General features: G+C 37.2%; 2 protein-coding genes across 2 annotated transcripts; both read left to right on the forward strand.

Annotated features, from left to right (window-relative positions):
• Positions 1-1,022: 1,022 nt before the first annotated feature.
• On the forward strand, positions 1,023-5,052 carry LOC106176653 (pancreatic triacylglycerol lipase-like). Its single transcript, XM_087007040.1, has 9 exons — positions 1,023-1,202; positions 1,348-1,697; positions 1,920-2,154; positions 2,632-2,871; positions 3,268-3,371; positions 3,637-3,766; positions 4,084-4,189; positions 4,458-4,649; positions 4,852-5,052. The coding sequence occupies exons 1-9, from the start codon at positions 1,127-1,129 to the stop codon at positions 4,964-4,966; spliced, it is 1,548 nt and encodes a 515-aa protein (XP_086863166.1). The 5' UTR covers positions 1,023-1,126; the 3' UTR covers positions 4,967-5,052.
• Positions 5,053-5,148: 96 nt separating this feature from the next.
• Positions 5,149-10,004, forward strand: LOC106168756 (pancreatic lipase-related protein 2-like). The gene is made up of 7 exons (XM_087002005.1): positions 5,149-5,233; positions 7,227-7,582; positions 7,904-8,138; positions 8,425-8,664; positions 8,837-8,940; positions 9,561-9,690; positions 9,895-10,004. Exons 1-7 carry the CDS (start codon positions 5,149-5,151, stop codon positions 10,002-10,004), a joined length of 1,260 nt encoding a protein of 419 aa, XP_086858131.1.
• Positions 10,005-11,856: the final 1,852 nt, after the last annotated feature.

An 11,856-nucleotide genomic window follows, 5' to 3' on the forward strand; every position in this document is an offset into this window, starting at 1 on the left:
CACACAACAACGAGGTCTTCGATTAACACAAGGAAATTAGTGCCGTGGAAATGAATAAATGGTTCGTATTGACACCGGTTGTAGTAATTATGTGCAGGTAGAAAATGCAGTTTTGAAGCACATCGCAGTTGACTAAAGCTATATACTGGTAAAAATGTCTATCGTGCTGTATTGAATAACGAAACTACTTTCAACTTCTCCGGTTTATGATAAGGCCGACAGTGTTATATAGGAGAAAAATACGTTGAATTTAGAATTAAAAGTAATATTTCACCAGTTGAATTTTAACTGATCACTTTCTTTAACAACAACCATCATGATGAGTGTAGGCCTATAGCTAGAGTGCAAATTGTGTTTGATTTTTTAACGTTTAGTTATACCTTTTTATGCATTTTTGTATGAAATATTTCCATCACAATAAAAATTCTAGCTCAAATTGTTCATGCGTTCATGTTTAAGTTTTACTCCTTTTGCCTGAAATCACGCTAATGGGTTAGAACTGTAATTGATCCCCTTTTGAATCCTTTTCTATCAAAAATATGCACTCGACCCTCCCACGACTGCCCTTCTCTCGGGATAATATAGACATGTTACAGACATTCAACATTTGGTAACTTTCCCACATGCGAAAGACAGGGAGATAAAAAGCCTCTTGCACAACAACTGTGAAGTACATATAGGCCTTGTGACTTAAGCTGTCCAAAACCACAGCTTCCTCTATAAATAACAACTCCATAGTATACCATAATTCATTTGATTCAAGCCATTCTTAAAAGAGCACTTAATGGCAATAATTTTGTCTAAACGACATAAAATCATTTTTACCTAAGTTCATCGGTGCTTACATCATCATGACCCATCTTATCTGTTCTGAAATTTTTTGCGGGTGCATTGATGGTGAACTGCCTCTCTGTATGCCATACAAGAGAAGGTGGGATTTGGAGTGCTTTGAAATCATTAAGCTAATAAGACCAACATTCTGGTTGACACACGCTTTGAAAAAACGTCATTAAACAGTTAGACAGATACACATAATCATCCACCAGGGAGGGCAGAAAATAGGATCATAACCCTATAATATCCCCTTAAAATCGTGTTGTCTAACGGGTTCGGCCTCTGTCCAGCAATGACCTTCGATTGTGTTAACATGGTTCGTCTTCTTTGGGCGTCCGCATGGTTGCTGCAGTGTGCATGGTGTATAAGTAAGTTGTCATTTAATAACATAATCTGAAAGGTTTACAGATTTTCAAGATTTTTAAGCATAAATTTGTTTTTCACATATCCTAGCTGCCATTGAGCAAACTTGATAATTTATTCACTTCATAGTATCCTTTTTTTTTGTCACAGGCGCTCGTCATCTGGCTGAACCGGAGATTATCGACCTTGTTCACAATCGTCACAGACGCGGCAGTTCCACAGTCTGTTATCCAGATGTCGGTTGTTTCAACAATTCTGCTCCTTTCAATAACGCCTACAACGAACTTCCATCTAAACCGGAAGACATAGGCACAAAGTTTCACCTGTATACTCGCCACAATCCAGATTTTCCTCAACAAATATTTTACAATGACGGAGGAGAAAGTTTGCTTCATTCGTTCTTCGATAAGGACCTACCAGTGAAGATTGTAACGCATGGGTTTACCGATAGTATAGATGCACTTTGGCTAAAATCAATGTCGGATGCTTTCTTAAAACACGTGAGGAGTCTCAGTATTTGGCAATTTACAAAGCATTTTATGTCGTTATAATTATTCGTTTTATGTCGTTATAATTATTATATCTCTCGAAAAAATCTTTATGGTAAGGTAAAATATCCACAATTATATGACTTATAAATATGAGAAACGTCAACATCGGATAGGGTATGTTCCAAATGCATGTATTGATCTTTTTACTGGATTTTGTGATTAATCTTTTAGGCCCCGATGAACGTTGTACTCACAGGATGGAAGAATGGGGCAAAGGCCCCATATTACCCCAAAGCTGTTGCCAACACGCGCTTAGTCGGAAGACAAATAGGTCTACTGGTAAACTTAATGGTTAACGTGATGGGGTCCAAGTACGATCAAGTTCATTTAGCGGGCCATAGTCTTGGTGCTCACATTTCTGGGTACGCAGGGGCATGTCTGGACGGGAAGATTGCACGAATAACTGGTATATTTTTTATTGAAACAACTTTTATCTGCAACTGGCTTTACATATGGTATTCTAATTTTCAACAAGCTTTTGATTGGTTAATTTTATTTTCATTTGTATTGTTTGATCGGATTTTTAATCCTTTTGCCTTTCAAAACTAAAAAAACTGACAAATTGGTAAATGCTCTTACGTATGGTTTATACGTACGGTGTTTATACGTACGGTGGGATCATGAAAATTGGCTAATGATAAGTAATCCGACCGAGTCGACCCTTAGGCAGTATTTCCATATTTGTACTTACCGGTACTGTAGGAGTGCATGTCCTTTCTGTGTGTGACAAGAACATCTGGACCGGAAGTTGAATGTATAACCATTTCTCCGTAGACATGTTCCATATATAACATTTTGATGGTACATGCATAATAGCATAAGATGACGTAATCACAATAACTGGAAAGCGGTTTTTATTCCATTTTTCTTTCTTTTCACGCAGGCTTAGATCCGGCCGGACCATTTTATGAGAAATATCCAACAATAGTTCGTCTCGATAAATCTGATGCCAAATTCGTAGATGCAATTCACACTAACGGAGCTCCTCTAACACATGAAGGAGCGGGGCTGCAAAAAATATCTGGCCACGTGGATTTCTACCCTAATGGCGGTGCCTTTCAACCCGGGTGTGGAGACCCTGTAAAAGGTTCTCTTGGGCAACTATTCCAGGGACACTTAACAGGTAGGTCGAACAAATAGGCAATAGAACTAAGGAGATACTTCCCACATAGCAGATTATATTTGTAAGTAGGTCTAACAGCGAAATTATTTATCGCTTGAAAAAATAATCACGTGAGCAACACTGTACATCTCAGGACCAAAGTTGGAATGACCTAGTCATTAAAATGCAGCTGAAGATGAATGCAATACCTGGGATTTCACATTTTGTGACATAACTGAATCTCACTTTGTAACGTGTGGCTGCAGTCTGAAATTCGGGGTCAACTCTATTGGTCCCCAAATCGTTGTAACAAAGTGAGAAGCCCTAGGTATTGCAAGATAACCATACCAAACTTAACCGTGTTATGATTCGGTAGAATTTAGAGTAGTTGATATTTATTTTCCCTTTCGTCCGTAGGGGCAGAGGGCGTGATAGCATGCAGTCACAGAAGGTCCTATTATTTCTTCACGGAATCCATCAATTCCGTTTGCCCGTTTACTTCTTACCAATGCACTGACTGGGTAAGCACTGTTTCTTAGGTAAATCGTAGAGTACACACATCATTTTAAATATCTGCTATTATGTGAAGCTACCAAATATCCCAATTAAACAATGGCTGAACTATCAGAACGTTGTATCATCGTTTACATCCCGGAGAGAGGTTCTCTTGTCCAAGGGGAAGATTGATCCAGATGCGCGTCGAACATGGCAATATACTAATGTTTTAACATTAAAATACAATAGTTCCCAACAGCGAGTAGGCCTAATATGCATAGTTTTTTAAAGGATACATTCAGACGAGGGGAGTGCATAGACTGCAGCAGAGGTCAGTGTTCACAGTTGGGCTACCACGCGGACCAGTTCAATGGCACCGGAAAAATGTATCTTCAAACGCTTGGTGCTTCTCCCTACTGCGGTAAGTATTAATATATTAAATGAATAATGGAGTCCCCCCCCCCCCCCCCAAAAAAAAAAAAAAGCCATTGTTAAATGTTGCTACTCTAGCTCCCGTTTGTCTCAAAATGAAATGATAAACAAGCAGTTCATTGCCAAAGTCGTCAGAATAACTATTCCAAAGTTCAGGATAGGCTACATCCCAATCAGTAAGTGTAGGTCTATGATTGAATTATGATTGTGGATTCAAATAAAGAGCCTCCGTGTTGGTTGCTCAGATTTTTAAACTTGTAGTTATGAAAAAAAAGCATAAAATATTTTTGTCAAAATTATTTTTAGGCTATCAGTACAGAGTTACGCTTACCGTCGCAGATGACAGTCAAGGATTAGTGAAAATACGAGTAGTGGGGGAAAACGGTGTCTCGGACGTTTTAGAGCTTTCTGAGTGAGTTTTTAAAAATGTTTTCCTTGATTTTCTGTTTAGAGGAAGCTATAAAACGGTGCGTCAAGTATTCTTGTTATTTTGAACGATCCCATTCTAAATTTTATTCTACGTAATTTGGGTATTTAAAGTTTTAATTATAACTGAATGGTTTTAGATCAGAAATGTTATGATCAATACCAAATGTTGACAGGTTGATTACTTATTCTAAGAAGTTATTGGTGAAGCTCCAAAATGCTTTCATGAACGCTGTATGCGTCAACATTTTTAGAAAGCCGGACAAGTTGCATATTCAGCAACCTCTTCAGAAGATCTTTATTACCAAGAAAGACCTGGGGGATATAAAAGATGTTCAAGTGTTCTACGACAGACAAGAGCGTCTGCTCTGGGGGTTCGTTGCTGGTGGTGATGCTAGCTTAAAACTGGATACTGTGACGATATCTACAGGGGAAAAGAAAAATGCGTGAGTAGAAATTGAAGTACAGCAATACCATTCCTTTACGCTTTCATCTGAAAATGTAGTAGTGACTATAGTGACGGAAAACTTTTCTTTTGTTTTGAATATGAAAGTAATTTAAATAAACTTTTCAATTAGATATCAGAATTAATTTTTATTATGATATGTTATGTTTTAATGTCAAAAAGGACGCTGACTTCTCTTTCAGCTGGACGTTCAGTGCTGACCAGGTCGAAGTAACTGATGATGCCTGGGTTTCCCTTGTAACTAAAACGACAATAAAAGGCGCTGATGCAGACCTGGGACCACAATTCATCGGTTGAGTTTAAAGGAAATGAAGTTTATTGGCTTGAAATTCTGTCCATCACAGTGATTAATAAATGGAAAGATTAAACAATATTTACCAAAACATTTTGTATTGTTCTAACTTGTGCAACAAGAGTAGCGTCTATTTAAGTCTAATATCTGAAGAATCCGTCGCTTTCTATTCGCGCAATAAGTCCCCATGGTGGACAAACTGGATACGAAACACAATGGAAAAACATTTGAAAAGCAAAAACTAGGAATTTTTGACAGTTTCTTTGGAATTGGTAAAAAAAACTTTTAAAAGTGAGGTTCCTGGTCCAATGTTGGCAATGACGTTGATAACACTTTTAATGAATTTTAAGGCAAAGAATGGGTCCAAATATTACAAATTACCCCATAAGTCTTGCACTATCACTATATTGGACTTAATTCTTTGAAAAATATCATTACATGTAATGTAATCAATATTACCCTTGGCTGTTCATTTTTGGGTGAAAATAGTAACGACTATCTTTAATGCCTGTAAGGTAATCAAATGTCAATTTAAAAAACACCTTGATCTTTCGAAACTTCTTTCCCGCTACTGGTAATGCCAAATACGGTGGCTTACTTATGATATTCACTCCAATATTTTCGATTTTCAGTACACCATTTAATTATAATTTAACCAAACCATAAAAAAACTCTACCATTGACAGAAAATTTCACATTCACCAACAATGTATTGCATTGGTTTCGAAACAAACAGACTCGGTAGAAATTGATTCTTCAGAGTCCCCTGTGTTGTTGACGGCCCGTTCAGGAATGCTTTTATAGCTCCTTTTATAATCATCCATTTTTCATAATCACATTCAGTTCCACGACCTGTTGAATTTCATATCAAAGAGCACATGCCCAACCTCATGACTAGACATCACCAGATGGTGATATTCTCAGAACTAAGTGACAGAGGACTCAAAATCCCTTGGCACCTATGCGTGCAAAGATTTGATTACTTACAAGTCTACAATGTCTTTACAGCCCATTTGCGACGGTTTGAATTCCGTTTCGCATTCAAAGGCGTTGCAGGCGCTTGGCGAGAAAGAGGGGGCTCAGCTTCCTGCCTTCCATTTTAACCACGCCAGTCATTACGAAGAAAGGGACACTAAGAAAACCCCTCCCCTCGTCAGTATTTTTATGAGTGGTTAAACCCCAACCATCCTCTTGAAAATTTTTTCCTTCGAGCCCTGTACTATTACAAAATTTTGATTTACGATTTATGAAGATAGAGAGCCAATCGAACTTGTCTGTTAAATTGTCTATCGCTACTGTAATTGAGAAAAGTAGTGAACATCGTGGACCAGAGGGGAGTGTTAGAAATCGTATTTATATCATGTAATATTAGGGTACAATGATAAGTTGTCACAACTGAACTGTAAAGGTGTTTTTTAAAAACTGGCCCTTAATATATGTACATAAGTCCAGTGTGAGTCAAGGCCATTGCCCGAGTGTTATGCAATGATAAGTCTCGCCATAAAATCGGATTTCGGTTATTCATTCCGAGTCGAAATAACATGAATAGCATATTATAGAATATAGTATTACAGAAAGTATTTACAAAACAGGGAAAATCCTTCAATTTTAGTTATATTATCTGCAATATCTATTCATAAGAGAACCGGTTTATAATTTTTTTGCTATCACGTATGCAATAAGGGAGAGAATACAACTGAAATGCATGGTCTGGCGACACTCATAAGTGGTCAAGCTCATGGCATTTGTCCCAATTGTTGAACTTTTAGGAAATTATACAAGTGCGTGCATGGAATTAGTTGTAATCCACGTATATAAATTGAGCTTATTAAGGGAAGTCTGTCTCTTTTGGCGTTAGAAGGCAATCGGATTCGACGGAATGGCTGTTCTGGTCTTGGTTTTATTTTTTCAGTCTTTATGGCTCGTATGTAAGTAATAATTAAAGCAAATGTTATATTAGAATTTTAAACATTTCATCGGAAGTGCTGTTATTTGGATATTTGGGTTTAATTCGAATTTTTAAACGTTTAAGGTACTTTTGAAACTAGCCAATCAAAATAAAGGAAATATTTATCTATATACAGTTTTGTTGTTGACGTCCGCCACTAGATACTCCAGTCACTGGTAATACTGTGCAATGTTTCCCTTGTGTTAATTCACCCGTCACTGCAAAATATAAAAACTTTTATTATTCAATCACTGTTTTAACCCGAGTCTTGTGACCCGCCTTGTAGAAATCTAAGAAGGCTCAATTTTGCTTACTAGCTGCAGATGCCCGCCAGGTGATCGGCCCAGCAATTGGCAATGCTGTTCCAAATCGCTTCAGACGTTGGTCAGCCAATGTCTGCTATCCGGATGTAGGTTGCTTCAACAATGCTGCGCCTTTTAACAACGCCTACGATGAAGTCCCGTCAAAACCAGAAGATATAGGAACAAAGTTCCATTTGTACACTCGATCCAATTCTGATTTTCCACAACAATTGACTTACAACGATGGAGGTAACAGTCTTCGGGTTTCGTTTTTCAACAAAGACCTTCCAGTAAAATTCATAATTCACGGATTTACAGAGAGTATTGATGCTCCATGGCTTAAGCGTATGTCAGATGCGTTTTTAAAAAAGGTTAGTACTGTATGTGTCTCAGATCTTTTTAAATATCTCCCTTTTTATATTTTAAAAGGGCAGATATAATTATCTTCAACTATAACGAGATGGGTAGGCCTATCCTAATTTTGATAGTTTTAGTACAAGTGTGGTCTTATTGTCTTACTTCTTAACATGCACCTGCAGCTTTTATATATAACTTCTATTTTGGGTATCTATTGCGTAAATTTAATTTAAAAAGAGCAGATCTCCATGAACATTTCATCAATTCATGTTAAAAGCGAGATTTTGTTTAAAGATGAAAATATACAATCTTCACGTTATTTGACGTATCTTTAGGAACCAATGAATGTTATACTTACTGGTTGGAAAGAAGGCGCAAAAGAACCCTACTACCCTAAGGCCGCTGCCAACACGCGGTTGGTGGGTCGTCAGATTGGTTTATTGGTCAACTTGATGGTCAGTATGATGGGATCCACGTATGATAAGGTTCATCTGACAGGACACAGCCTGGGTGCTCATATATCTGGTTATGCAGGAGCTTACCTGGACGGGAAGATAGGACGTATTACTGGTGAGACGTCTTTCATTAGTCAAACTATGCCACAATTTGCTACAACGGAATTTTTATTTACTAATCTAAAATACATATTGCCTTTTAGTTCACGATTGAAATATTTTCCTTTTTTCAATTCCTACCATATCATATATAGTTTTGTCGTCAAAAGTACACCAAAGGAATTATTGCGATCGGAATGAAAATATGATAATTAAGAAAAGTAACTACACTCAAATATGTAAAGAAAACCATACAGATAATTTAATATAAAACGTTAATGCGTTTTCAAATTTGACCTCAGGTTTGGACCCAGCCGGGCCGTTCTTTGAAAGTTATCCCACAGTTGTCCGCCTCGACAAATCTGACGCCAAGTTCGTTGATATCATCCACTCCAATGGGGTGTCCATTACGTCTGGTGGGGCAGGTCTTTCCATAGTTTCTGGCCATGTAGATTTCTACCCTAATGGAGGTGAATTTCAACCCGGCTGCGGCGACCCTGTACAAAGCACCCTCGGTGAACTATTCAGTGGAGACTTTGAAGGTAAAAAAAGTTGTCAGATAAAGAAATTACTTATTTTAATATAAAAAGATTATCGTTATTGCCATAAGGTCCCATACCTTCACAAGTTATTAGACCCTATAACGATGTCCGATTCAATAAATTTGCAGTCTTGTGTAATCTTGTTTACGTTTTAATTTTTCGCTCTTTTAAGGGGCAGGGAATGCTGTGGCATGCAGTCATAACAGAGCGTTTGACCTGTTCACTGCATCTATTGGTAATAACCGTGCATTCACTTCCTACTCGTGTTCAGATTGGGTAAGTGGTGGTCATGTTTTCTGAATGATTAAATGGCCGTAATGTCATTTAAGGGAAAATTCCCAAAGATATTTGGATCGATCTATCTCCTTGGTGAGTCTCACTAAATTGCTATCAACCTAATCGGCTTAAATTTCTGTCACGCCTAGTAAAGCTGTTAGGGGGTAATTATCTTTTCTCCCTAGCTGATTTGGTAGGCATGACAGACATTTAAGCAGGTTAGTTGATAGCTATTTAGTGAGACTCCCCAGGGAGTTACACCGATCCAGATGGATCGATCTAGGCATGACAACCCAGTCTTTAACTTTTTTAATCAATTATAACTGCCGTTTCTGGTATCATAAACGTTGATGCAGCGTTTTATGCCCTTGCGTAGAGAAATAATGAAGAATGATTGTATCAGTTTTATCATTTATTTAACAGCGTGAAGAACTCGATATTCAACAACATTAAAATGCACAGTTCTGACATAATTTTAAAGATTTAAAAATATTGGCGTTTCTTTTTTTATCAAGGCAAGCATAATAACAGTCACTAAATATTTTAGATAACGGCCTAGAAAAAAATTGCACAGATTTTGACAATTTATATTTCAAAATGTTGTTTTTTTACCTCATAAGGATTCATTCTCCGTTGGAGATTGCTTTGACTGCAGCCGCGGCAGGTGCTCACAGATGGGTTATTATGCAGACCAGTACAAAGCAACTGGAAAAATGTATTTACAAACGCTTGATGAATCTCCTTTTTATGGTAAGTATTTGATTAAACATGTAGGAAAAATTGTAATGTCGAATACTTGCTGTTAAGGCAAAACAGTATCAAAACAAAAGACCGATAAAGAAAAGATACGATGCTAGAATCTTTAAATGTAGGCTACAAATATCATATGATGTTTCGATGTTGTACTGCATAAAGATTTCATGCATGCACATAGAGCTTCTTTTATTTTCTTAGGTTTCCAATACCTGGTTAAGCTTACAGTCGCAGACGACAGTCAAGGACTAGTAAAAATACGAGTAGTTGGGGAAAACGGTGTATCAGACGTTTTAGAGCTTTCTGAGTAAGATTTCCTACATATCTGTAATAAAAATCCTAAAAGTGCTTTTCTGAGACTTAATCTATTACAAAAGCACTTTGTTCCTATCGGTTTAGTCTCTTTGTTAATTAGTACAAGCATTTGTATAAAATTCTTACAAGATATAAATATCAGGTGGAGCTAGGAGTTGTATCTGATACAATCCCTTGGGTGGAGAGAGCAGAGAACTTAATTTGACAATAAGTCGCAGAATAGCCCTTAGTTTGTTTAATTTATTTCAGACAAACAGATACGTTGAAGACTGGGGATCCTCTCCAGCAAATTTTCATCACTCAGCGCAAATTGGGCAATATAAAAGACGTTCAGGTTTTCTACGACAAACAGGATCGTCTGCTTTGGGGATTTGTTGCTGGAGGAAGTGACGCATTGACAATAAAGTCTGCTGTTGTTACTGCTGGAGAGTCAAAGCAAAAGTAAGTGTCAACAAACTTATCAGCTCCTTTATGGCTCCAATACCCATAATGTCCAGTATGCAATAACTGAACTCCGTAGGTAATGGTATTATTTTTCAGCGTAAATATTTCTTTAACTACAAGTTGAGGCATGTGACACAAAATTCTACTTGAAATAGATCAGGATCACGGTTTTGATTATCGATGTTAACACCATTTATTTCGTTAAAACAATGTATTTAGCCCTTTTTCCGATCATGTTTTAAAATTTCGATCGGAAAGACCCATATTTTACCGTCTATTTCCATTGTATGCCTCTTAGCGTTATCTCGAATTCTAATTCTTTTTTTTTTTACTTCAAATGACACTTAGTTATATAATAGTTTCAGTTACAAATTGTGTCTTCTAATTAAAATTATGGTTCAAATTCCAGCCCTATTTGAAAAGTCCTCTTACATACACCAATTGAATTTTGAATCGTTTAAGGTTTAAGAAAATCTTTCGTAATCTGAAGCTCACACAGTACGGTTGAATTCATGTTAACTGTTATTTCTCTCAATTTCCCTCGCAGGTGGAAGTTCAACCAAGTTCAAGTACCTGATGACACTTGGGTTTCCACAGTAACCAAGAAGACAATTTCTGATTTCAATACAGATGGCGAAATCGTTATTGGTTGAGGACTTGTATGATAATGCTAGTACGGCGGAAAAAAGTTTAGTTTCTGATTTCAAGACAGAAGGAGGAATCGTAATTGGTTGAGTACTTATGAAAAAAATTGTGAGACGCTGTGAGTCGGGAGAGAAAGTCCTGATAAGTGCAGTTGGCTCGTTTGCAGGCGGTACTTATGTCTTCTTATGGCTTCTTCTCTCTCTCTCTCCCACGTCTTTATGGATTGATGTAATGATGAGAATGCATAATCTTAAATAAATGTATAATCATAATCGAATTCTGAAAAAGATCGCCTACTGTTACATATTTGCCTTGATTGTTATCTATTTTATATATAGGTTTATTGTGGTGGGATGCCAAATCAAGAAAACCTGTCATATTAATTATGTTACACTTGAAAATTTGAAGTGGTATGAGACTCGAATTCAAAATAATACGTGTGGAACGCAATCATGGTTGAGATTCCGATACGTTTCATTTCTTTTTGCTTTCCTTCAAATCTTCCTGTAGTCTCAAGTGATACATCATGGGTGAGATATATACCAAGTTACTCACATCTATGCCTGTTTTAAAACATACTGAAGTCAGTTTCAGGTGGCATCCTTAGTTTAATTGACTAAGTAGCACCCGACATGCAATCGCAGTTTGTAGGATAGGTCACAACTAACACATTTAAATCTTTATATAACGGTAACGGCACGTTTTTTTTTTTTTTTTTTTTGGGGGGGGGGGGGGAGCGGGGGTATTAAGATAATGCCA

Source organism: Lingula anatina, chromosome 1 (assembly GCF_051362555.1).
Source record: "Lingula anatina isolate TDL-2025a chromosome 1, LinAna3.0, whole genome shotgun sequence".
NCBI classification, from domain to species: Eukaryota; Metazoa; Brachiopoda; class Lingulata; order Lingulida; family Lingulidae; genus Lingula; species Lingula anatina.

Excerpts from the sequence above, each read along its gene's own strand:
- LOC106168756 (XM_087002005.1), top strand. The coding sequence starts at position 5,149 with ATGGTGGACAAACTGGATACGAAACACAATGGAAAAACATTTGAAAAG. Across the intron at positions 5,234-7,226 it reads TGACAGTTTCTTTGGAATTG|CTGCAGATGCCCGCCAGGTG; the intron begins GTAAAAAAAACT and ends TTTGCTTACTAG. Across the intron at positions 8,941-9,560 it reads CCTACTCGTGTTCAGATTGG|GATTCATTCTCCGTTGGAGA; the intron begins GTAAGTGGTGGT and ends TTACCTCATAAG.
- LOC106176653 (XM_087007040.1), top strand. The coding sequence starts at position 1,127 with ATGACCTTCGATTGTGTTAACATGGTTCGTCTTCTTTGGGCGTCCGCA. Across the intron at positions 2,872-3,267 it reads ATTCCAGGGACACTTAACAG|GGGCAGAGGGCGTGATAGCA; the intron begins GTAGGTCGAACA and ends TTTCGTCCGTAG. Across the intron at positions 3,767-4,083 it reads TGGTGCTTCTCCCTACTGCG|GCTATCAGTACAGAGTTACG; the intron begins GTAAGTATTAAT and ends AATTATTTTTAG.